Genomic DNA, 26642 nt, shown 5'->3' with positions numbered 1-26642 from the left:
TTCAGGTGGAAGTATCTCCAGTTACTCAGAGCTACTGCAGAGCTTCATGATGATAAATATGAATCCAGTCAGAGCTCTGAGGAAGTGCAGATACAAAACAGTGCCCAAAACTGATATAGGCCTACATAAAATTTACCTTAATTATGGATTTTTTCTTAGACAAAACAGTTTATTCTTTGCTCTTTGTTTCTAATGTAGATCCTTTTTATACACTGTATTACAGTATTAACATCTGTTATAAATAAACAATATTTCTGATAATTTTTTTTTCAGTTTAGTTGTTATCTTTTCAATTAATCTTTTACACCCATGCGGCACTTTTATTATATACAATAAGAAGCTCTTTTTATATGTTTATCTTAACAAACTACATGTTTTTTTTTTTAAAAAAAGGAACTTTACACACAACCTTGTCAGCGCTAATGATAATATTAATAATTTTTAGCACTTACTTTACCATTATCAAATTTAATCATCTAAAACGTAATTTTCCAGCAACAAAAATGTGGCTAGTAACTTAGTAACTAAAACCACTAACCACTTTGGCAAATGAGCAAAAACGTTAATGTCAAGCCCTGTTCACAAGGTATCTTTAAAAATATTAAATGAGGTTAATCACTTTCTGGATACGAAATTTTGCCATTCTATTAATCAAGTTCAGTATGTCTGCAGAGAAGTTGGGACTGGGAAAAATGACTAATGAAATTAGAAATTACTTTTAAACGGGTATGACCTGTGTACAGTCTTAAACAGAAATCCTTGAGGTACAAACTTATATCATGTTTTAAGCATCAAGTCAATTATTTATAAATGTTCTCTTTCTTTTCAGGTATTTTACTTATTCTTGTAGATGGAATGATTCAATATCTTTTGCTGTTTTGAAATGTTTTGAAAAGACTGTGTATTGTTTGTATATTGCTCAATTTCAGCAATGAAATTGAAAAGTCAACACTGTCTCATCTTTTGAACTTTGAGGACAACTTGTGTGTGAGTTAACTTTTAAATATAATAAGATTGCCACGAGGGTATCCTATATATTGTTGAAAAATATACAAGGGGTAATTAGTTTAATTACACGAAAATTACTGGCATAACTTTTCTTTTTTTAAATACCCAGTCTAAAATTTCTGTTTTTAATTTATTTTGAGAGAATATTTGGGTGTTGATTGCAAAAATGTCAATATGGTGTAACCATAAAAACTTTGAACGCCATAACCTGAAACCCCTCAGACTGCAGGAAGAACCTGACAAATTTAAAGCATCGATTAGGTGAGCATCTTAATCGCGGCCACTGTGAAGATTGCAGCATGGTTGATTTTACAAGAATAATAATTTCAGCCTTCTTTTAGAGTCATAGGCCTAACAAATAAGTCAAAGTTGCTATATTTTAGTAAATATACCCCCCCCCCCCCCCATTGTAGTTAATTGATGTTTGTTTTTATTGATAAAATAAAAATTGGGATGGATTTACTCTACGGTAAGGAAGATTTTCTCTGCGAAAGTACATCGTCGTGTTTTGTTTTTCTGCAGAATTGCTCGTTCCCCACTCCTGTCCAGTTGGTGGCGGTAATGCATCTCTAGATTGGTTTGCCAACCGCCAATAAACACCGGAGAAGGAGAAGTGCCTTATCGTCATTTCCTGTAGCTTCTGTGGATGCCCTGAGTTACATTTTCAGACGCTCGTTGTGAAGGTTTGTAACGTTAATAATTCAAAGAATACCATTTATACATGTATGTGCATTTAGAGTTACTTTGCAGAGTATCTTACCCGTGTAGTGGAGGTCAATGAATAAAAATATCGTCCACCAGTCATTAAATACGCCAGACAAAGAGCGCCGTTTAGCTAACAGAGGTCTCGGAGAATTAATGTTAGCATTAGCATAGCTAGCGTTAGCAAACTTGCTAATGTTCGATAGTCTTAACAGAAATTCCAAATTAAACATTGTCGGTAGCTTCTCAGGCAGTGGCTTATACAATAACAGTCAGCATAACCGTTCAGGAACACACATTTTCATATGAGCACCGGAAGAGCAGTCTGACTGAGCCAGTCAGGATCAGTGGCCCTGCGCTTGTAACTTCATGTGAGGCCAATTCCGTTGCTTGCTGACAGCAAATGAATGAGTTTCGTTTGCAAACTAATCCGACGATTCTTAAAGCTGAACCAAAGCAAAGATGTGATGTTATGTTTGATCTCTTGCAGGGGAAGGAACGATGTCAGGTACTGGGGGAGGAAAACGTCCCTCAGGAGGGGACAGCCCCCCTGGCCCACCTGAGAAGAAGAGCAAAAAAGAGGAGAAGACCACCACCACTCTCATTGAGCCCATACGGATAGCTGGAGTCTCCTCTACGGTCAGTCATGTGGTGTTTACTCTCACAAGTCACCATTTGTTGTCTATCCTATGAGGTCCACCAAAATGTTCATACATTGTAGCTCATCTCAAGTCTTTTTTGTCTAGCAACATTCGGAATCTGAATGATCTTCCTTACCTTGGTGTCTGTATTTGATCTGTGCAGGAGGAAATGGACATGAAGGTTCTCCAGTTCAAGAATAAAAAGCTATGTGAGCGCTTGGAGCAGAGGCAGACGATGGAGGATGAGTTAAGAGAGAAAATTGAGAAGCTAGAGAAGAGACAAGCCACCGATGACACTACCCTGCTGATTGTCAACCGATACTGGTCACAGGTACGTCTGCCCATTTTGAGCTGAACTTGATTTCAGAAATGGGGGGGTTCTCATTCTGTCAATGCCATCAGGCATTCAATGGCAACACTTGCAGAACTGTAGAATTTTATCGAACTGTCTGCCTTAATTTAATAATGTACAGTAATATGCATTTAATAGCCAATTAGCAGAGTTTTGCGCTGTGCTCACTCGGTGGAAGTACCACTGTAATGGCAGTCAAGAGAGTTTTTGGAAAAGCACAATCTGATGACCCATTGCAATGCTTTTTCTGGAGGATTAACACTTCTTTCAATCCTTCAATCTTCTGATTTGCAGTTGGAAGAGAGTGTGCACATTCTGCGCAAGCGTATTGAGCCAGAAGCGCCCATGACATCTACCCCTGCCCCACCCTCGGCCCCTCTCCCTGACCCCACACCAATGGAAGAAGATGGTGTCAGTCGGGCCTCACCAACTTCTGCCGTGCCTCCACCTCCACTCCCAGAGGCCCAGAATGAGGGGGAGCAGGCAGAGCTGCAGGAGGAGCGTCAGGAAGAGCGTCAGGAGGACCAGCAGCAGCCCCCACCTCCCACTGGGTCAGAAGAGTTGTTGATGCCCAAAGAGCCACCACAGGACTCAGCAACAGGTAAGCAGAGGTTTTCCTGACCAAGCTGATCTGGAAAGTCTCCATCACTGACTGCATTTATGGACTGCTATAATCTGTAATGTAACTATTTTATATTAATAGAATTTGGATGAAAGTGTCTACATAGGTATGATTCCGTATAGGGATGAAACGATAACCGGTTTAACGGTAAACCATAAATTTCATAAAATTCCCGACTGTTGTTATTGCCGTACACATTTTAATTACCATGATAACTGGGTACGGTTAACCACGCTATTATAATCTCACGGCAAACACTGTCCAGCATCTCCCAGAAGCAGGCGTGCATGCGCAGAATGCAGCGTGGGTTTGTTTGGGTTAATGACATGACGGCGGAAAACAATACTGCGGAGATTCTTCAGTCTCTCTGAAGTCTGGTCATAGTTTAGTTTTTATGAGAGTGCTGAGGGAAACTTGATTGACGAAAATAACCTCATAGTGAACGCAGGGTGAGTTAACTTTAAGCTTTGCTTTGTTTGTCTGACTTGCTTACAGTGTGTAAACTGAAGCTCTCAGTGTTGCTGCTCTTGTCAAAACGCTACACGTTGTTCTGTTGCTGTGTGCGTCGTGGGTCGGCAGAGTCTATTTGTCTACTGCACATGATAACACGTTACCCTGTTTAATCACCCAACCAGCATATCTATTTCATGTAATTGTCCATGGGGTCATTGTATTACCTATATAATATAAAATGTAAAATCTTGATAATCCACACTTTAATTTTCATATGTTTACAAAAGGTATTTGCTGTTGTTTTATTTTTTATGCAAACAAAATGGCAATTGTATTTGTAGTTTTCAATATAAAACTTTCTGTGTTAGTGTGTGTTAGTACATTTTAATCTTTTTTTGGCACATTTTTACAATACCGTGATAATACTGATAACCGTGATAATTTAGGTCACTAATCGTGATATGAAAGTTTCATCCTTAACTCCAGATAGGGCTACGCGGTATATTGGTATAATGAGGTACACCGATGTAATTACAAAAGAGATATAAAATTAGACAATACCGTTTTATACCGATATAGTTTGATCTTGAGTTAATTGATATGTTTCCATAAAGTCACGCCAGCGTTTGCTCCTCTGTCTCCCTTGCTGCTCAGCCACCCCCTTCACTCTGCGTCTGCACGCAGCCGTCTACTCACAAAGTCTTTAACAACATTGAGGGGGAGACAGATCTGGTCGACACTGCTGAAGACCTGGCTTGTAAAAATAAAAAAACAACGGTTCAGTCAGTTTTTCCCACACAATCACTTTACTTTGGCGGTCCACCCAGGTTAGGCGACACATTGCAGCGTTTATCAAAGAAACACAGTGATTACTTACAAGTCGCAGCACGGCGGATAATTTAAGAGAGAGAGCGTGTGACAGTGAACACACCAGTCAGATGTCATTTGTTAGCTACCACGTTGGTTTTGTTTTGAAAAGCTACGTTGTTATCTTGCCTCCTCACCATGCGGCTCAGCTGCTGCTGTGAACGGAATCGCAGGTGGAAAAATCCAGAAGACAAGTTCTGTTTTTTTCCCGGCAACTTTATACAACAAAGCTTACTACTGATGGAGAAAGTCACCAGAGCAGATGTAAGTGGAGAGAGAGATAGAAAGAAGTGGGGCACGCTGATATGAAGAATGAAGAAGAATGGCCAAGTTACTACAAATACTTAAAACTGCCCGCTACCCCCCTGTACGCTGTATACACTCAGTGACAACACCTTCCGTGAAAGGGCAGGAATCATTTTTTATATCTAAAAGTATCTTTAAAGACAAGCAAGCAAATGTTTGTGGTGTGAAGACGGCAAATGTTTTTGCTTCCATTTTATATTTTGGTTGATTCTTTTGGCAAAAGCACGTAGCAGTTCAGGCTATTGTATAGCAATGCTAACCTCTCTATCTGTATTTGCCTCGTTCATTGCTGGATATTTTAAATGTCATGGGAACTTGCAAAATGCTCAATCTCTGTACGTCTAAACTGTCAGTCAATGGCTGGAACAACTCAAACTTATCTTTCCAAGATTTAAGTTTTAATGAGGGCACAAACTGTTTCCATTTTCTAGCTTTAAATCTAGCTAAGTTTGAGGTTTAATGCTTTGATCATAGTATTACCTGCTCTGCTGATTTTAATCAACCATGTACATATTCACCACCTCCTTTGTTCAGATGAGTCACCGCCCCCTCCTCCCCTAAGTGAGAATGCCAAGGGTTTCATAGCCACGCTGGAGCACAGCAGCGAGGAGGAACTAACCCTGCACCTCCAGGACCGCATGCAATTCAGCAAGGAAGCCATCGCCTGCTTGGTCTGCGTTTTTGACAGGCTGCACAGTCGCATCGACGACATGTGCAAGCAGGTTGAGGCTGCAGGTAACTGTGGAGACATGCTTGTTACTGATATACAAACAAGAAAGAGTAAACTAATTACCTGCTACTAATTGAGTTTCATTTGTCATTATTGAGTTGTTGGTGTACATAAACGTGAGCTGGGCTTATTTTTTTAGTTCCACTCTAATTTGGCACAACTGTCTTGATCTTCATTGGCAGCTTGTGAGGACGATAGCCAGTCTGACATAGTCAATGAAAACCGTGCTCTGCTGGAGAAGAATAGTCGACTGCGAGACCTGGCCACTCTCCTGCAAGGCCGACACCACAAGATGTCTATGGAGGTACAATTTCCTTTGCACTGTTTGAGGGTTTCACTGTTTGTAGTGAATATTTGTGCTTTTGCATGTGTGTCAGAAATAGTTGGAGAATGGGAAGATTGTAAAAACGTCTACGGGTGTATGCAGCCACTGCTTTTGGTGTATACCTTTCACTGATTACAGTGCTGTTGTCGTGTCTTTGCCCTTCTTGCAGTACAACGAGTTAGTGGACAAGGTCACCAGCTCCGAGACCAAGGTGTCTGAGATGGAGACGACGGTGGAGGACCTGCAGTGGGACATGGAAAAACTCCGCAATAGGGAACAGAAGCTTAACAAACACCTGGCAGAGGCCATGGAGCAGGTGCGTTTGATTGAAATTGTGTGTGTTTGCGCGTAATTTTTATCTGTCCATGCTGCTGTTTCTGTCGTACACATGAGTTGACAGTGATAAGGCTTTAAGCATCAATGCGTGTCAAGCCAGCTGCTGTTATTGATGCACATCTCACTGTGATATTATTTGCATCAGCTATCTGAATATGAAAAAAATAAGCTTTGTCTCAGTCATGGGTTGTGGGTAGCTGTGCTGTGTGCTACTCATGTTTTATTTAAGCAATTATGTTTTTGGGTTGTCGGTCCGTCCCATTCGGCATAAACGTCCACTTAGATTCAAGGATGAAAACTTGAGATTTCTTTGGCCATTATTCACACCATAACTCTTGGAACAGAAGGGGAGATTGTGACCATATTTCACATTTGGTCAGACACTGAATAGGTGACCTTTTTTGAGTCAGAGGTTATTGTGACTTCAAAATTTGTTTTTAGTCGTCATTTAAGAATGAATTCCACATTTCACACACACATGTTGACCGGAAAGACACAATGAGTAACGGGGCTTTCCCTGGCTTAGAATGAAGTAGAGGTGGTACCAGCCTGAGTCTGAAATTAACCTGCATTGCAGTTTTTTACATTTTCCCCATATTTAGCTGTATTACTGATAAATCCATTAGTAATTACTACAGAAACTACAAGGTGCTGTTTTATTTTATTTCACTGTCACATTTTAATTGAATGGTGCTTAACAAATGCTCATCCTGGAAGTGGCGAGTCCGTTTCATTTGTGTATCCGTCTTGGCATTTTTTATGTGTTAAGTTGCTGTTGTGCTTCATTAAGGTGTCGTGTTTAGACTGTGCAGTGCCAGCTGCCTCAGCAAACTTGATTTTCCCTGCATGTTGTAGACCACATCTAGTGCAGTGGATACAGTTCATGGTGTTGGAGTTTTTTTTCTAAATCTATGCCAGGGGCGGACTGGCACAATTATTCAGGCCGGGAATTGGACTCCATCCCAGGCCAACCTGTTCACACAAACCACCAGATTGCTAATTTTGTAAACTAACCCTATTTGTTAATGAAACGGGTATCAAACTAGGTACAGATTTTGCCACTATGTTCATCTGGGAAGAACGTTATCCACATTACAAAATACAAACATTTGGGTTGACCATTAAAGTAGCCTCTCTGAACAGTGAGTTTCAAGGTGGCTATGGGTGCACCCTCAAAAACTCCTGAGAAATACACCAATAATAGCATATACACATGTACAAGGCTAGACACAAAAACAATTAGCCTACACTTGGGCTGGACGATATGGCCAAAAATGTTTTCACAATAAAAAATGTCATATCTTTCGATATCGATAATTATTACGATAAATATGAAATCATTATTTCTTTTGAGTTTAAAGGTGATTTTTGCTCCTGAGTGAAAGTTGAAGAAACCTGATGGTTAATTATGGTGTAATTTGTGTATGAGTCAAGTGAATAAAATCAAACATTTATTGAATATTTATTAAATATCACAATAATTATTGTTATTGTCCAGCCCTAGCCTGCACTTTAAAAAAAGAGAATGAGATAGCTTATTCAGCGTTTGCTCAAATGTTTAAATTATCTTTATATTTAAGCATTAAAAATCAAAAGTATTCAAAAACCTCACACTGTACTTGAACATAAGCTACGACAATGAAAGTGAGTAACGCTAGGCCTATAATGCAAAAGTCCAAAAAGCACTCCTGTAGCCTACAAAAAACAATGTTCACTCAGTGGTGTCCATGAAGCAAACAGAACAAAAATAAACACATCTGTCTTTCAATAATTTCTACTAGATACATTTTAATATTTTCTAGCCTATAAAGTAAAGTTTTACCGGCAGAGATTCAGCATCTCACAGAAGCCTTTGCCATTGTTTCTACACTTAAAGCTGTGTTTGTCTGTCTGTTCACATGAGGAGCTCAGTGAGACCCTGCGGATCCAAGCGAGTCCACAGGCAGAGTCTTGCTCCCTCTCTGAAAAAGGCTTTGAGACACACAAATGCTAAAACATGTGGTCAGCTGCGTGAGAGTTCTTAACACCGACTTATTAACGGTTACCAATGTATATTTGGCAGAGAAACAGAGAGAGAGACACGGATGTGTGGATTCTCCTGCTTGCTTGTCTTGCTTTGCTGCTGTCTGGACAATATGGATGTAAACTGCAACTTGGCTGGTTGGTGGAGACATACATAATTTTACCAATGTTCTGCCTTTGCTGTCTGCAGCTAAAGTCTGGATACAGCAGCACCGGCAGCTCAGGTGGACTACCTGGAGGCCAAATTACATTGAACATTCAGAAGGTGAGAAAATAATTGCAATTAATTTTGTGTGACATATGACGTGCAAAGAAATGTGACATATCTCAGATGCCAGTACAAACGGGCGTTTCTATAGCATTTCTCTATCTCTAACACAATGTCTTTGTTTTAGTTTGAGAGTCTCAATGCAGAGTTGGAGCACAACCAGGAGTTGGCTAATAGCCGCATGGCAGAGTTGGAGAAACTGCAGGTGGAGCTCCAGGAGGCTGTGAGGGAAAGCGAGAAGCTCAAGGTAAAGATATAAGACCTTTTTAAAATCTGTGACCAATTTTAGTTTGTGCCAGTGTAGTGCGTTAACCTACAATGTTCACCATTCATTGTCATCTCCTAATCAGATGGACTTGCGGAATATTCCCGAAGAGGTTGTGAAGGAGACCCTAGAGTACAAATGTCTGCAGTCCCAGTTCTCCCTGCTGTACAATGAGTCTCTTGGTGTGAAAACCCAGCTGGATGAGGCACGAGCCCTTCTGCTCACTGCCAAGAACGCCCATCTCCGACAGATTGAGCACATGGAGGTAAATTTCATATATCAAAGTTGATCTCATAAAGTGATATATACTTTCAATTATTTTTTAAGACCCCTGATAGTTAACTTCACTGCATCCTGACTGTAGTCCAGTTTTGCCATTCCAGCTATTTGTCTTAACTGTTTATTGTCCTAAGAACTTAAACCTGGACATGTGTGTTATTACCAATGTTTATGTACGTATATGTAAAATATGGTCAGCCGTGTCTGTTTTCAATTGTTCAGAGTGATGAGCTGTCCCTTCAGAAGAAGCTGCGGACTGAGGTCATCCAGCTGGAGGACACCCTGGCCCAAGTGCGCAAAGAGTATGAGATGCTGCGTATTGAGTTTGAGCAGAATCTGGCAGCCAACGAGCAAGCAGGTACCTTTCGAAACACATCATCACATCTCTCAACACGTCAAGAGGGAAAGGAAATCAAGTTGTAGTGTGGTGCATTATTATATACTGGATTTGTAAATGATAGATTGTGCTTGATATACGGCAACACTCATAATTGTAAATTTCTGTAATTGAAGGATGATATTCAAAGTGAATATTCAGTTACACATGTTTTTAACATTTGTTATCACAGATTAGGGCAGGTGTGGCTCAGGAGGTAAAGCAGGTTGCCCGAATGTGTGTGAATGGGTGAATATGACATGGTGCAAAAGCACTTTTGAGTGGTTGGAAGACCATAAAGGAGCAATCAGGGCTCTACAGTGCGACCATTTTGCTTGCATATGCCCCTAAAAATCGCACAATGTGCGAGTAACTACAACCTCCCGTAAACCCACCGCGCTGTTATTAGTTCAAAACAGTTGAGTTGTCGAAACTGGTAGGAAAAAAGCCAGCTAGCCACTGGAGCCATATCAGGTGCCCTTTGTTGAAACATGTTCAACTTTTCATAAAATTTATGTGCTCGCCACTGTCATTTTTCGTCGACTGACCAATCACAGCATGGATGGGGCAGGACATAATAATGGTTTGATGTCTTATAATAAACTTTGTTGAACTTCTCCTTCATGAATGGTTCTGATTATTGCTGAGATAGTAGCATTAAGAGACCAATGTAGGCCATTTTTCTTGCGCAGAAATTTAATGAATAAAAACAACTCACAAATACGAAACTGCTGTTTTGTCCAACTGGAATTAATATTATACTAATGGTGAGCTATGTAGTATTTAATACATAAAATGACAATGCTTAGTAAAATTAACATTAACATTTATACACTATTGATTTGATTAAAATTGAACATTTTATCTAATTTTATATTACACTAATACACACATTTAAACTAGTTTTTCCTCCGTGTTGTGTGAAAGAGCCTCTGCAGTGGAAAGATGCAGATTTTCACTGCACAGGATGCCAGTGTGCCTGTATGTGCTCCTTCTAGCCTCCCCCTGAGTGTAACACGTTCCCCTTGTTCTGTTTTACATCTGTTTAAGTTATTGTCATACTGTTGAGTAGTCTTGTTTACATTAGGTGTGGCATGGGTTTTGTGGGTGCTGATGGTGTATCGCAAGTTTTTTGTGATGAATGATCAGTGTTTTAAAAGCTGTTTTCAGTGTGTCAAATTTTCAAACATCAGTTTCAATATTTGAAAAAGCTTTAACAAGATTTTAAGACCATGCCAAGTGTCCAGATACAAGGGTCTTCACTGCCAGATAGTTTGTTAAACTCTGTTACTTGAAAATGTTTTGTTATGCTCCTAAATTTCTTCATTTTAGGAGCACATGTGCTCCTTGGGACAAAGCTTAGCGTAGATCCCTGGCTATACAAGTACAGACCGTTTACAAATATTGTCATCGCAGGAACAAGGTGAGGTATATCATTTTGTATCATGATGTCACTCCTCTGCACTATGCAGATGAACCTATAATTTACAGCACCAGACGATGCTTAATGAGTCAAAACCAAACCACACATTGACTTATTCTTAGTATTTCTGACTCTCTTCCTTTTATCTCTGTTCTCTCAGGACCAATCAACAGAGAGATGCGACACTTAATCAGTAGCCTTCAGAACCACAACCTGCAGTTGAAAGGTGATGTGCAGCGCTATAAGAGGAAGCTGCGGGAAACCCAGATGGAGATCAATAAAGTATGTAACATGAATGATGGACAAATGTTTGTTTTATTCATTGAGATTCAGATAGCTGTTCTAAGCAAAACGAAAACACCAGTAATGACACATTTCCTCTAACCAATCTCACTTTATTTTCAGTAAAATATAGCAATTTGCTTTCTCGACAGTTGCGTTGTCAGAGTGGTGACACTGGGGTTCTGATTCTTGAGGAGACGACTAGTGACAGCATTGATGTGAAGAAAGAAGAGGATGAGGATCAGGAGGAGGAGGAGGAGAGGAGGAAGGAACTGGAGAGACAGCGGGCTCGAGAGAGGGAGAGGGAGGCTGAGCGAGAGCGAGAGAGGGAACGTGAGAGAGAGAGGCAGCGCAGCGACGAGCTGAAGAGGAAGGACTCGGACACCCTGAAGCTGCTCAGAGTAGAACTAAAGTACATACCCCTCCTCCAGTCCACTGTCATTTATAATGACATGTTCATAATCACATAACTTGCTGTAAAATATTGTCCCTCACAAAATTTCATATATTGGAGGCCAAAATCTCATTAATATTAAACAAAATAGACATTGTGCAGTTATACATTAACAAATACACAGAAGCCTTGTTAGCTTGTTAGTTATTGTTTGCTCTGTTGTACCAGCAACAGTGTCTGCACACTTAAAATCACTCAACTAAATTCACTGATGGGATTGTTAATATTAATGTGTTTCTATTCCTTTATCAGGAAAGCCCAGGAGTCCCAGAAAGAGATGAAGCTCTTGCTGGACATGTATAAGTCGGCTCCAAAGGAGCAGAGGGACAAAGTACAGCTTATGGCAGCCGAACGCAAATCTAAAGCTGAGGTTTGTTCTTTGGTGTGTTCCTTCCGTCCTACTTTTGCACATTTCTTGTTTTTACACGTAAAAATAAAAAAGCTTTGTTAGTTGCAAATAACAAAATATTTAAACAGTAATGCAAGTTTAATACAATGCCCAACCCATCTCGACCTGCCCAGGTGGATGAGTTGAGGATGCGAGTGCGAGAGCTGGAGGAGAGGGAGAGGAAGGAAAGCAAGAAGCTGGCTGATGAAGATGCCCTCAGGAAGATCCGAGTGGCTGAAGAGACCATTGAGCATCTGCAGAAGAAACTTGCTGCCACTAAGCAGGTTTGTGTGTGTTATCCAAGGAGGGTTTATTGAAGGGCAACTTGGTTGAAGAAGAACTGAAAAAGCCTCTTGGATGAGAGGCGAAACATCTTCTAGTACCTTAAACCAAGTCCAGCCGCTCTTGATTTAAGCTTCAGTCATCCAGGACCTGGATGATTGAGAGCGGTCACAGACGTATTTCTGTTTTGTTTTCTCAAACATGTCTCATATGTAACGCCTTTGTTTACTTCTACCTACGCTTATGCTTCAACAGGGACAAATATTCAACAGTGTCTCCATATATTATCATTATATTCCGTCAGCTTTTACCCAAAGGCTTATAAATGCAGCCTATACACATATATGCGTCATTTCAAAAAATGCTAATGTAAATTAAAATGTACGAAAGGTTAATGAAATTTGAACCTCTTCCACTTTCAGACCAGCAAGAAATGAGACATGAATCATCAGCCCCATTTGGTAAAAAATGTCAGACTTAAACCTTAGGGACTGCACCATATATGAATATAAACAAGCCAGCTGTGTTAAGAATGAAACTACTGCAACGATTATCATATTTGCCTAAGAAAGATGTTCTCCTAATCTTAGACTACAAAAGAGGAATTGAAAGCCAATGCTGTGGCCTGGAGTTTAAACCTGATCAGCTGGTTATCTTCATGCTAGCCCAATTTATTCTTGTTTTTGTTTCTTCTCAATAACTTTGCACAAGTGTTGTTAAAGAGTAAAAATGTAGTATCTTTGTAGTCTTGCAAAGATTAAACTTACGCACTTGGAATGAGTATATTTTATATTATAAGATTTTGTTATCTGGATGAAATGATTTGAAGGACAAAAATATAAATGCAAAAATTATCTTCTAGGGTGTGGTAAATGTTTTCATGTGAGCCACCCTGAGAAATTGTTTGTAAAGTATCTAAAACACTGTCAGATCTGAGCTCACTTACTTGGCTTTGTGGTCTTGTAAATGTTGAGACGCTCCTCTTGGTATTTCATTAATAAGTAAGAAGACGGCGGGAATACGAGAGCAGGCTGTCATGTGATGGAAAATATAGAAGCATTATCTGCCTGGGGTCAAATATTGGTTAAGTAATGTCATCGTAACTCTAAAACTTGCTTATATAGCGGATACACCCAAAAATACTCACTCAGCTGTTGACCTTAGTGCTACATTCAGTATGATCGGTCTTAGAGGCTTATCATTTAATATGAATCATATTATCTTCTTGAGCATTTGAAGCAAATAACTGCACTAAGACCACCTAAAAAATGCAGGTCTCTTCTCATTAGCACTGAGACTACAATTAAATCAAATGCAGGAAATTACACCAAAATGTAAAAGAGTTATGACCGTGTTTTAAGTTGTTTAACTGTTGTTCCATACAATTTTATGAGCATAAAGGAGACAGATGTTGAGGTCTGAAAGCCTGCAGCGCCACATAATTTGGAGGTCTCAAAGAACATAATTAACAGAAGGCACAACACACTCTGGACTGATACTGGTTTATTCAGCTCTTTACTTTAGTCCTTCTTATGTACTATGTAGTTAATCGACAGCAACTGAAGTGTTTTGGACGCAGGTGTGTTGGATTTGTTCCACTCAATTCACGGTTGCCAGACTTTAACTTTGCAGGGTGACCGATCGCCAGAACTTTCCAATAAACAAGCTATTTGAGAGTTTATATGACTTTATTTTAAAGGTCCTAGTTGGCTTGTAAGTGGGCAACATGACCCAAAATTAAGCAAACGCAGCAAAGTAGCAGAGAAAACAAACCAGGTGTGATTGCACCTCGAGATGCAAATGGGCCAATGAGGGTGTAATGTAATTAATCCCATCAGGTAATATCAGCACAGTCAAATTTAACAGCTTTTCACGTCTGTTCTTCATAACAAAAGCAACCGAAGAGATTCAATGGTATTTTTTATTCAGGCTGAAAACATGCTCGTGTATTTATTTAAAAAAAAATAGCACAGTGAGCCAAAAGATCACATTTTATTTGTTTGTAGTGATATGTTTTTGGAGGGGTTAGAAAGGAATTCCTTTTTGAATCTGTATTGTTGGTTATTTTCAGTTTTGACTACAGAGCATTATGTACAAAGAGGCATACTTGGAACTAAAACTTCTCAAACTGTTGCACACCACCAACAAATATGTGGTAAGAATGATTACAAATGGTGATGAAGGTAGGCCTCACCTGTAAACTGGAATCCAGGAGCAATATCACTGTTTTTGATCCCTGACACCTGTGTCCCTCGAGGAGGAGGAAGCCCTGCTGAGCGAGATGGATGTAACCGGCCAGGCCTTCGAGGACATGCAGGAGCAGAACAGCCGGCTGTTGCAGCAGCTACGGGAGAAGGACGATGCCAATTTCAAGCTGATGAGTGAGCGAATCAAATCTAACCAGATCTACAAGCTGCTGAAGGAGGAGAAGGAGGAGTTGGCTGACCAAGTCCTCACATTCAAAACCCAGGTGGCGTGTAACTTCTTAACCTAGAAATGTAGCATTGATGGATGTCATCGTGACAGGGCACTGAAGTATTAACTGTTACTTTTGCTGCCGTTCTCCAGGTGGATGCCCAGCTGCTGGTTGTGCAGAAGTTGGAGGAAAAAGAGGGCGTCCTTCAGAGCACACTTGCCGCTCTGGAAAAAGAGCTGTCTGTACGGACACAAGCTCTAGAACTCAACAAGAGGAAGGTGGGAAGAGAGATGCCCTTTATCACTTGCACTGTAGATTCACTGGATGATTTGATTCCTGACAAATGTTCCTAAATGTTAACACTGAGCAGCATTATAATAGGATCTGGATACTAAATCATACTCGTGTACATCATTTTGTGTGTTCAGGTGCTTGTTAATAATTCTGACATCCAAGATTTGCGACAAAACGTTGCATTAATGAGCTACATTGTTAGCAAACTAAACTTACTGTCTGTCCTGATTCCCACATTTGCAATTTCTTGTAATAGTTAAAGTGCCTACTTGTGTGAGATATTTCTGGTAATTGCTAACATTGCCCAAGTACCTGTGAGACTGCTGTTGTGTGGGCGAGTGCACTGGGGCACCATTAATGAGGTCATCTTTATACATAGGTAAATATATTGCTTGAATTCTTTCTTTTTTTAATCTCATTTGCTCTTTTTACACAAGTAGGAACAATAAAATTTAAACATAACAAAAAACACACACAAGTGGCTACTTTAACTGAAACCAGTGGGTGCCTGGAAGCTATGAAGAGGATCTTAAAACGTATAGCATGTTGTGGAAAATGGCCGTTAGAGATGGAAAATATACACCATATTCAGGAAATGGAATGCAAAACCAACACTGGTTGTTTTACGTTAGTTCATGACTGAATCTACTGTACCACCACCACATTACAGCTCAGGAATCTCATCATTAGGTTTTTCTTATTGAGTGTTCTTATTGAGATTCCTTCCCTGCTGCAGGCAGTGGAGGCTGCCCAGCTGGCAGAGGACCTGAAGGTGCAGCTGGAGCACACGCAGGCCAAGCTCAAGGAGATTCAGGTCTCTGTGGCTGAGAACCGCACCGCCCGGGAGAGGGAGAGCAGCAACCTGAAACGAGCACAGGTATGTTGTATTTGGATATCACTCCCAACTCTTGCATTACTCCAGAGGGTCTTGGTAGAAGATCACACCAGTGATCTGTGTTAAGTGGCCACTCTCCTTATGCCTTCTAGGAGGATCTATCCAGGCTGAGACGAAAGCTGGAGAAACAGAAGAAGGTGGAGGTGTACTCTGATGCTGATGAGATCCTGCAGGAGGAGATCAACCAGTACAAGGTGAGAAAGGGAGAACATTCTTCTTGTGCAGAGAAATGTATAAAACACCAACAGCTTTTCTGGCACAATCTGCAGTAGGTTGTGGTTGACTGAACAGTCTAGTGAAAATGTAATGCGTCGTAATACTAAATACTACACCTTTTGTAATTTCCTTAATTGGCTGGCAATGGCTGTTTTTCATTCATGAGTATGGGCCAGAAACTGAGCTCAGACATTTACAGAAATGTTAACAGTCGCTTTGTGCTTTGGGGATATCAAGAAACTTACTTGATACACCCTCAGGTGTTAGCTGTGGTAGCATAAAATGGGTAGAGGTAATGACTGTGAAGTCAGTATTTACTCCATATACAATGTATTTATCCGTCTCCAGGCCAAGCTGCGCTGTCCCTGCTGCAACACACGGGACAAGGAGACGGTGCTCACCAAGTGTTTCCACGTATTCTGTTACGAATGTCTGAAGATGCGTTACGACACCCGACAGAGGAAGTGCCCCAAGTGCAACTGTGCCTTCGGAGCCAACGACTTTCACCGCATCTACATCACCTAATTCACAGAGAGACAGAGGAGTGAAAGAAGAAACCAGTAGACGGAACCAAAGGAGAGTAAAGACAATAGAACTGCATTCAAAGAGGCAGACATTTTGGGGGTAGTCAGATGAGTGCGTTTCCCCTTTTTATCTCTTTGGAAAGACTTGTTTTACCGCATCATTGCCAGTTGGTGATTCATTTGGTGACCAAACAGATAGTGACACATCTGACTGAGTGTTGTGCTGTAGCTAATAAACACAGTTGTTTGTGCACACAGTGATGTTCTTACATGTTGAGCTGCTCTGCTCTGTTTTCCTGTCCTTGACGTTATTGCCATGTTAAACATCCTGTCTTTTAACAAACCGGGCCCACTTTTAAATGTTTCTTTATCTTTTTTCTTTATTTTAATGTATTGAAAAACTTTGAACTGCAGTGGAACATGGTTGATCTTCCTGAAGCATTTCTTTGAATTGTTTTGTCCTGCTGGTTTTGGAAATCCTGTAAAATCAGTGAAGCTGAAATTTAAACTTAGAACATTAAAAGAAGCCTTTCTTTACATACTTGAGGACTGCATGTGTAAAACTAAATATGTTTCTAATATATAAGTACAACAGCCAGAATCGGCCAACTTTCTTGGTTTAGGCTATAGTATTAACAATGCCTGAGAGAGGTCGGCTAGTTTGGCACCGAGTCAGCACATACAGGAGTGTTTGGATCACCTTGGGCAAGGTCCTCTGTGTGTGTGTGTGTGTGTGTGTGTGTGTGTTCGTTCATCCTGTTGCTATGGTTCCTGTTGGAGAGTTTGACACAACATCTGCAGCTTATAGTGCCTCATTACTGATGAAATCACTGCAGTGGAAAGTCAGCTCATATGGGTGTCCTTAGTGGGCCATGCTGCTCCAGGTCCTCTTAGAGAGCTTTCTTGAAGGTTAGCCGTGACAGTCGAGTACAAAAACATCTGTTTAACAACATGCCTCTAATCTAATTGAGCCAATGAAACCTCTTTTCCTCTGTTCTGATGATGTGAACTATTTACTGTGGGGTTGGTAAGTGTCTGTTTGACGTTAGCTCTTGTGGGAAAGGCAGTTCACACCATGTAGCGTGCACATAAAAAGTTCCAGGCTGCAGAGAAAAAGAGTGAATGTGTGAAAAAAGTTTATCAGGCAGTTGGGAATAGTTAAGTAAGACTGTTGGCATAAATAAGTATAATACATGGGCAGAGTTGGTTTACTCATAGGAATGTGCATAACCTGTCATAAATAAATGAGTATTTCTCACTTTGTGCTAAGCCATCATTTGTATGCCACACACCACAGAGGTCGTCCTAGTAACTGATGGTCTTCATTAATATGAGACAATGCTGTGACGGGGGCCAGCGTGATAGCACTCCAGGCATGCGTCCACTGCCTTTGTTATTGCATATTTGTGCTGCAGCAGCAGACTACACCCAACTCCAGACATTAATAACACCACCCTGCGTCAGGGACACTGGCTATTCAAATGTCAGTTTCCAAAAGCAAGAGCACCCCAGTTACTGTGGATCTGCGGCGGGCAGAGATAAAAACATATCTCGCTTTGAGCAGACTTTTCCCAAAGGCTTTAAAATCACTTTTTTTTTTCCTAGTAAATGTCAGCTGTTCTGCCTCAGTTGCTGTTCCTCTTTCTTTCTGTGCATGGGACCCTCTCCCATGCCAGAGAGTTGTGTTGTTTGGCAGAGACGAGGGAATGACGTCGACAGGCGTGGTAATAACAACGAGAACACTATTAAGTCCAGACTACACAGGCTCTTTGGTAAAATGTGGAGAAAAGGCTGTAGGGTGTGGCCATAAAATATGAAATAAACGAAACTGTGCGAAACTCTCACACCTGAAGTGGTTTAATTGAAAGTTTCACTAGAAGCGAGGCAAAATGAAACCACATAGTTTACTATGGCAGAGGAGTTTCCTGTGAGTCGGGGAGTGCGCACCGAGAATCCGAGCAGTACAGTACATAGGAAATGACTCATAGGAGTTGAACTGCTAGCGTGGGTGTGTGCGCTATTAAAACAAGGCGCAGACTCCTCTGGGTGACTCACTCTGATGCTCGCTTTTCCATGCTGAAACCCAGCACGGATTGTTAATCAGATGAACTTTCGGGAATTGTGTAGCCGACAGCGAGCAGCTTTTTACCCGCAGACATCATGGTTTCAAACGCTCTCTGCGCGCTGTGCGGACTAATAATAGCGGCCGTGATCAATTTCTATGGTGTGAGCGCACAGAAGAGTAAGTAAAATAAGTTTTTATTCAAGCAGCAATTCTTGTTTTTTTTTTCTTGTCAAATTGGCTTGTTAATGTGACTTCATTGCTTTTCCTTTTCGTGTCTTAATTATGATTTATAAGGAATTTTTTGGTGTCCTTTTTACTGAGAACATGGGTTAGAGTCCGGTGGTCTGGTCAATAATGGAGTCAGATAGTCGGTCTGCTTACAAAGCCGCTTCCTTTACCAGTTGCATTTCTCACCGGTTCCGCATTCCGATCGCCTTATTTCACCCCATCCATCCGTGCCCCTGGGAGAGAGGGACAGGCCACATGGAAAGGGTGCACTGCCTGCATCCATTTCACACAAGGATACCTTTTTACTGCCTCAAATACACACACAAAAAGAACTTTTGACTTTGTTTCCACTGAAGTTTGGATTTAATCCCAGTGGAGAACACCGCACTCGGAATGCACTGAGAACATCAAATTCTGAATAATTACACGGGTTTGCACCGTTTCTTCAGGCATTAAAGTTAGCAAATGCATTTTAACGCTCCAAACTCAAACCAAGCTAGATCTAGATTCTATCCATGTGAAGCCATCTCTACATCTGGACATCAGCTGTTGATCCACCCACCTCCCCTCTTCCAGCTTATGACAAAACACAGCACCCCCACACCCAAAAACACCCTTTGTCAGGCTAGGTGCTGAGATTTGCCAAGGTCAACACACACAAAAAAATGTCTTTCTAGATTTTGGAAGCTGAATCATAAGAAACTTCTGTGGTAGGATAATCCCCGCTGCTTCTTACTGTTACAATACATTGCTGTCTGAAGTGGTGAAGTAAAAGTTAAAAGGTGTAGTAACCCCTTTGAATAAAAGTCCAACTGAAACACCCCCAACAGAATCATTTCTCTCTAAACCTTAAAGTTGAACTTAAGCTCATAAGCATGTTTGAATAATTGTTATCAATTTAATCAGCACTTTCAGGTTGTTGTCTGATTTGAGCAACAAAAGCTGTTGTGGTTTTGGGTTTGGACAATGGCCAACCAGCAGTCTCAAGGTTCAGTTCCTTTCACTGACCTTTTGAACCCTTCGAGCGTGAGTCCAGAGGGATGATGTAGGGCCAAAGTCATCTGGAGAAGTGCTTACAAGAAATGTGACACATTTTTGCTGTGACCATGGATATAAAATGAGTCAGTTCAGCTCTGTAGGCGGGCTGGCTGTGGTGGACAGAGAGTCTGTGGGGGCCTGAACATGTGGCTGTAACATAACTGGAGAGTAAGAGGTCAAAATGCCTCAAACATGACTTTTTGAGCAGGTGTCCTTTGGCTTCAGCTGGTTTAATAATGACTGGTCCACTAATGTGTCTGTGTGACCAGCTAAAGACCCCTATCAGGACACACTATACATTGACATTGTAGGCTCTGGATCTCATGCTCTTGAAAAACTGGAATTTCATACTGTGTCAAAGGCTCAGTTCTTTCTGTGTGTATTTTGGTTGTGAGCCATAAGAGAAACCAATTGAATTTAAATGTATTTCCCAAGAAAGTTCAGTCTGCACAGGTGAATCATCTTGTGAATCCTCTATTCATTTATAATTTGAGTGAAACAGTTAGTCGATTAAAGTGGTACGCCACTAGTGGACTTCCAAAAAGTTTGGAAACTCACAAGAGACAGAACTGAAAAGTCAAAATCAAACCAGTGGAGATATGAAGATATTCTCTCTTTTAGACAAAGGTCAAGATCCAAAAACACTGGATCCTACGTTTCCCATAATGCGTCTTTCAGTAGACCCTCGTTGCCTGTCCTCAGCGCCATCTTCTTTAACTCTCCGTACCTCCAGTGTGTAATGCCAGTTTTCCGTTAGAAACAGTAAATCTCTGTATTACCTCACTGACATCACAATGACATCATCAGGGTTACTCAGACTTAACAATGGTCCCTCCAGAGCCACAGAAGAGATTATTAAACAGTCTTAACAGCCGGACTACTCCTCCAAACATGTCAAACATGAACACATTTAAACTTCTCAGCTGTGAGGACTTTCTGCTTTTCTTTGCCTGAGGCAATAGTAAACTGAAAATCTTTAGATTTTGGACTGTTTTTGAGCACGATGTAGGGGTACTTTACTTGAGAATTTCTTGTTCATGTTACTTTATACTTCTACCCACATATCACAGGTAAATATTCTACTGTGTACCCGACTACATTCATCTGACAGCTACTAGTTATTCTTTGTGTTTTAGCTAAAACAAAAATCATATGATAAATTTCTAATGTATTTTGAGAGATGAAACCAATGGTTCTCCATCCTTCTGGATGGCCAAAAAAGCACTGTCAAGTTGGCGACCCTTGTCTCGCTTCAGATGTTTATGAGTTGTTAGCAGATCCACCATATCCCCTCTCAACTTATCAGATGCATTTCACAAAGATTTGAGAAAAAATGCTAATTTCTGTAGTAGAACTTCTTTCCTCCCATTATCATATTCTTGTGACTGGACTAAACTACCATTGTGTAAAATTAGCTCCACCTTAACCAGCTACAACAGTAAAATGGTACAAGTGCATCAGTATTTACAATATAACAATGTAATATCTAATAATATATAAGTCACAGGTGTTTCTGAATAAAAATAATTTAACTGTTAAGTACATTTTTCTGATAATACTTTGTAGGACTGATAGGACTTTTACTTGTGATGGAGTTTTTTGTTTTACAGTGTTGTACTAATAGGCTACTCTTAAATAAAAGATATGAATACTTCATCCACCCCTGAATGTCGCTGTCACACTGTTCTGACCACTGAAACATACATCTGTAAAGAGCATGTGTATGCGCAGCTCTTTGTTCAAACCACTTCTGAATATTTATACGGAACAAAGAATGATGTTCACAACGTTATCTCTCAGATATCTACAAACAATTTCCTTATTTCATTTGTCTATAACCCCGTCATGTCTGGCATAGTGTCACTCATCTTGTTGTGTTAACACCGGTATGAAAAGTTGGTTTGTCAGCTCCTCAGCTTGGTGTCACAATACTGGTTACCTGCTGTTGTTGTCGTTGAAGCGGCCGCAGTTTCCTACACACATTCATTTAATTACTTTTGGTTTACGTCAAACTGGTCTCTCTGATAGTTTTGGTATTTCTTTCAGTGATGATTCAAGCAGCCAGTTTAAACATGAAAATGACCACAAATGATGACTCAGTTTTGGCTCAGGGTGGCTCCTTGTTATAATGGATACAAAAGAAGTTGTCCATGCAAATATATGTGACACTGATCAGGAAGAAAGACTGTTATCATTTGATCTATCAAATATCTGACTATTTCCTTGTTACACTATTTGAAACTTTGTCATGCCTGGTTTTGTCATCTTATTAGGTTGACTTTGTGTCGCAGTATTGTTTTTGTAGATTTGTTTTTTCAGCTTGATGTCACAATATTCACTATTTCATACATGACCTTGGGGTATTCATAACCAAAGCCAGGATGAGTTAAACCTCCAAAGAAACCACCTTTAATTGTTCAGCTGTCTGGCTGCAGTAAAAAGGGCTGAATCTTTCCATTATGTCTACAGAGGTAGACTGATTCTCTCTGAGCAAAACTGACGTCCACTTCTTTCTCACAGACACATTCGTTTCATTCTCTGGAAGTCTCACGCGTACACAGAGGCAAAACAATTCAACGGAAGCTCTCTGTGAAAACACATCCTGCTCTTCACACATGGCCTGCCTGTTCACGCACCAGAAGTTACTGAGTAATTCTCTCTCATGCAATTAAGTTGCATCAGCAGACTGACCTGAAGGAATTTCCCAGTTTCATTTTATGAGAAGAAGAAAGCCGCAAAGTTCCTCACGTGTTCTGCTTAAGTCACACCTTTTACTGTATTAGCTGATTCCATCTGAGGTTCTGCACGTCACCTGGTTATGTTGTGTTTTACTTTAATTTTAGTTAGAGTCAGGGGATTTGATTTCGAAACAATTGCATCAGTCTCTGAATATTACCTCAACATCATAACATTTAATAGGCTTAAGCAGTGTTGAATGTTTCATAAATCATGTAAAATGTTTTTGAAGGACTAAAAGAGGCATGACTAACAGATGATCTCTGGTGTTTATCTGTGTGCAGGTCAGTGTAGCAGTTCAGAGTTTCTGAACCCAGATTTGGATGTCTGCGTGCCATGTTCATTGTGCAAGCAGTACCCAAAGACCCCATCATGCAACACATGTAAGGAGTGCATCTGAAAATGTAAATCACTTTCTGCCATGACTTTCTTTCAGTGCCACAGCTGAAGTTCTTTTTAAACAATCAATAGGTAAATCTGTGGACCAGACATCTGATGTATGGAAACTGGCAGCCATCACCAGTTTCTCAGTGCTGGCTGTCGTGCTGGTCGGCGCTGCGTTGATTATCGGGGTCATGGTGCATCGACACAAGTCACACAAACGGCCTCTACGCGGTGAGATTCTTTTAAAAGCTGAGATCATATGGATTAAATGACATTTACAAGTGCAGCAGATATAGTCTTTTATGTAAAAATACACAATGTTTCAGGCTGAATCACAAACAAATGGCTGCATGTTCCCTTACTGAGACTGTAATCCACCTCTGTTCTGCAAAATAAAACTGCAGTGTCAAGTCTTGTTTCTTCTCCACCAGCAGGAGGTGACAAATTTGAACTTAAAGGAATCTGTCATGCAAAAAACAAAACAAAACATTTTTGTATTAGTTTCTCACACTGCATACGCTGGAATCCCGGAAAAGAAAGGGTTTCCTCAATAGTTCATCAGTGTTTTGAATAGCCTTTGACCTTTGTGTCAGAGGTTGCAAGAACATTTGTAAACTACAGTACGCTCTCTGTGAAGGCACGGAAGTAATCCTGGTGCAAAGCGATTCTTGGTAAACAAGAGCACACTGTGTACAGTTCACTTTTTTGTTATGATGTCTTTGCAACTGTGTCACAAACCATCAAACCTGTTCACTTTCAGCGAGAGGCAACAGGCTTTTTTTCACACGAGCCATTTTCACATGTTATGGTACAAAAAAGCACAGGTGCAAACAATTATATTAATGATGACTGAGTTTGGTTCACTGTCACTGCTTATTGAGACACTTGAATACAGCAGAGCCATCATTAATGTTATTAGTAACACATGTGCCTTTCCTACTATGATAAGTCAAAATGTCTGCTTTGAAAAATGCCTATTACAGACAATTTAGATTTGCAATCCCTTTACCGGGATGGGAAAAATGTAAATTTATTCTTGATTAATTACAGAACCCATTGAAGAAACTGCGGGGCCACTTTATCAAGCTTAAACGAATCAGTAAGTATAATTTTCACATAGCAAGTGTTGGACCAATACATGAATGGAGTGATCTGGTCAGTCAGTGCTGCATATTACTGAGAGAGCAGTGGATTTAATTTAACTCAACCAGTTTGTGGTTGATAGTAAGAAGTGTTCAAATGTTTTAGAGACCTTTTGGCTTTACATAAAAATAAATTTGTGATGTAAAAACTGAATCCTTGCAGTTTTTCAAAATGTATTTGAATAGATTTGGCATATAGCAGTTACTACGAAGGTCTTGAACACCAGTAGGTCTTTAAGACAGGTACGTTGGATCAAAAACAATGTTATAAATGAAATGAGTAAACATGATTCATTTTGGTTCTTTCACAAGTGATTTAGCACAAGTTCAGATTTTAGTGTAAACCCCTAAATATCTGCACCTGATATCAGCAGCTTTGGTTCAGAAATAATGTCAATTTAAGTCCTGAAAAGTCCATTTGATCAGACCCTAATCATAGCATGCTGTTTGTTGTGAATTGTACTTAACTCAACATAATGTGACCTTAAAGACAACTGAATCGTTGTCATGGCCTCCACAGCCTCATCTTCCTCTGGAAATGGATGTGACAGAACCAAGAAGCGACTGGTTCGGAGCCCGATGGAGGAACCTCTGGACCATGAACTGTGTACTCTGACTGCAGGGTATCTCTCGACCAGAAATGGACCATTTTAATTTATTAGACCGTTGAGCGAAGATAAGTGCTAGGTTCTCAATGCTCAGTGTAGGTCCAACAGTGACCACAGGACTTTCAAAGAGCAACTCTCACACCTCCTGTAGGAATAGTAACATTACATTGGTGGTATCATTTTCTGATTGTGTGTGCCTTACTTAAAATATCCCATTTAAATTAGATTTTGATCTGGGAGACCTTTGTGGATTTGCAGATGTTTCATGTCAGAAGTAAGATAAAACTACAGTCCTTTCTTTAGAGAGATGGATGCTTTCCAAACCCTGTATTGCATTGTGCTGTTTTCCAGCAGGACTCCGATGAATGTAACACAGCTACTGCTGCCTACTGGGCTGCAGTTTTATCTCCTGCTATTCAGCAGGGTTAGACGGGGTCTATCTGCTGGTCTTTTACCACAACAGCCTCTTAAAGATAAATCACATGTGAGTAAGACATACTGTTAGGCACATTAAGGCCATTTGAATGTAGCTACTTTCGCAGTAGATGAAATGTATTCTGTCCTTTGGCCTTGCCAGTATCTCTGTGTACCTGTTCTTTCAGTAGCCTCATGCAGTGATAAAAGCTGTTGATTAAGGGAGCAAACTGTACTCATCCACTGTTACTGGGTCTTCTGAGACCGACACAGACCCTGTATTGCAGGTCATTGCAATATTGTTTGTTGTCTGTTTTAATGTTTACTAGGTTTTAGGAGATTTTAGCTAGATTCTTCCTGTTTGAATCCCAGAATTCATACATTACTGTCCCAGCGCTTGTAGGGCAGGATGTTTGAAACACTAGACATGCAATCCCAAACTGCTAACACGTGGGAATGTTGCGAGGAATGTACTGTAGTGAGGAAAATTACACCTGCAGTGTTTTAGGTGGAGCTACACAATCACTATGCTTGGTAACTTTTGGACTTTCAGGTCAGGTTTCACATCTGCAACAAGGCAAAAAGATTTCTGTCTAGATGTGTAATTTTGTAGCCACTGAAACCAGCGAGAACCACAGTGGGCATGGTTGTTGTTTTCTACTTGTTTTATAGCTCAAGATCATGCAGAATGTGGTTACTGAAATATTTAATGTGACGGACAATGTTTCAAGTCATATTTTGATTCTGTCTGCTTGTAGGTAAACTGCTTGCCCTCTGGCAGCAAAATCACTTAAAATACAGATACTTTGGCTTTTCTTTTAGATTTTTATATTATTTATTTGAAAGTATCTTGCAGTGTTTTGCATCAGCTGGAGTGACAAGCGCATTTTTAAAGTGTGTTAAACTTCCACCAGGCCAGCCAACGATGTTACTGAGCAATAACTAACATTTTCTGCTTATTTCTCTTGCTTTCTATTTCTTGTTGTATATACTGCACATGCACTGGCTTCTTTTACTTATTTCAATCTTGTAAACTGCTTTCTGTACCAAATGTATTTTCACAATAAAACTGACAACAGTAATGCATAAACTGCTCCATTTTCTACTAACATGTATCTTAAGCATCTTAACATGTCAACAATCACTATCATTTGGAAGAATATGGACACAAAACACATTGTATTTTCCAAGTCTTTTATTTAATTTCAACTAGTTTAATTTCAATAATTTGCTTAGATTCTAAACTAAGTTCTAACAAAGAAGTAAAAATCTACGTTTCAGAGTGACAAAATAGTTATATA

The 26642-nt window shown here is 40.2% G+C and overlaps 2 protein-coding genes across 4 annotated transcripts; both read left to right on the top strand.

Annotated features, from left to right (window-relative positions):
- Window positions 1-1554: 1554 nt before the first annotated feature.
- rnf40 (ring finger protein 40) lies at window positions 1555-17267 on the top strand. Of its 3 annotated transcripts, none has more exons than XM_038736242.1 (20): window positions 1555-1691; window positions 2201-2349; window positions 2515-2682; window positions 2998-3304; window positions 5486-5686; window positions 5864-5985; window positions 6176-6322; window positions 8555-8629; window positions 8760-8879; window positions 8983-9162; window positions 9399-9534; window positions 11136-11257; window positions 11410-11669; window positions 11964-12081; window positions 12234-12383; window positions 14639-14851; window positions 14950-15075; window positions 15828-15968; window positions 16079-16180; window positions 16551-17267. In XM_038736242.1, the coding sequence occupies exons 2-20, from the start codon at window positions 2212-2214 to the stop codon at window positions 16725-16727; spliced, it is 3003 nt and encodes a 1000-aa protein (XP_038592170.1). In that variant the 5' UTR covers window positions 1555-1691; window positions 2201-2211; the 3' UTR covers window positions 16728-17267. The 3 variants fall into 3 exon arrangements, with proteins under 3 accessions (XP_038592170.1, XP_038592169.1, XP_038592168.1); XM_038736241.1 differs by having other exon boundaries at window positions 11964-12093; window positions 14642-14851; XM_038736240.1 differs by having other exon boundaries at window positions 11964-12093.
- A 1450-nt stretch (window positions 17268-18717) lies between these two features.
- Window positions 18718-26427, top strand: LOC119916279. The gene is made up of 5 exons (XM_038736244.1): window positions 18718-18968; window positions 23078-23176; window positions 23265-23408; window positions 24228-24276; window positions 24840-26427. Exons 1-4 carry the CDS (start codon window positions 18887-18889, stop codon window positions 24266-24268), a joined length of 366 nt encoding a protein of 121 aa, XP_038592172.1. The 5' UTR covers window positions 18718-18886; the 3' UTR covers window positions 24269-24276; window positions 24840-26427.
- Window positions 26428-26642: the final 215 nt, after the last annotated feature.

This window comes from Micropterus salmoides, unplaced genomic scaffold (assembly GCF_014851395.1).
Source record: "Micropterus salmoides isolate LMB-PRFRI ecotype aquatic unplaced genomic scaffold, ASM1485139v1 Ms_hic_scaffold_21, whole genome shotgun sequence".
Lineage (NCBI taxonomy): Eukaryota > Metazoa > Chordata > Actinopteri > Centrarchiformes > Centrarchidae > Micropterus > Micropterus salmoides.
The sequence above is the reverse complement of the archived record's forward strand: the minus strand, read 5'-3'. Positions and strand labels throughout refer to the sequence as shown.

Bases quoted from the DNA above. Each gene is read 5' to 3' on its own strand.
- LOC119916279 (XM_038736244.1), top strand. From the start codon at position 18,887: ATGGTTTCAAACGCTCTCTGCGCGCTGTGCGGACTAATAATAGCGGCC. The intron at 18,969-23,077 runs GTAAGTAAAATA...ATCTGTGTGCAG, and splicing joins TGGTGTGAGCGCACAGAAGA to GTCAGTGTAGCAGTTCAGAG. The intron at 23,177-23,264 runs GTAAGGAGTGCA...AACAATCAATAG, and splicing joins GACCCCATCATGCAACACAT to GTAAATCTGTGGACCAGACA.
- rnf40 (XM_038736240.1), top strand. From the start codon at position 2,212: ATGTCAGGTACTGGGGGAGGAAAACGTCCCTCAGGAGGGGACAGCCCC. The intron at 14,852-14,949 runs GTGGCGTGTAAC...GCCGTTCTCCAG, and splicing joins TCCTCACATTCAAAACCCAG to GTGGATGCCCAGCTGCTGGT. The intron at 15,969-16,078 runs GTATGTTGTATT...TATGCCTTCTAG, and splicing joins GCAACCTGAAACGAGCACAG to GAGGATCTATCCAGGCTGAG.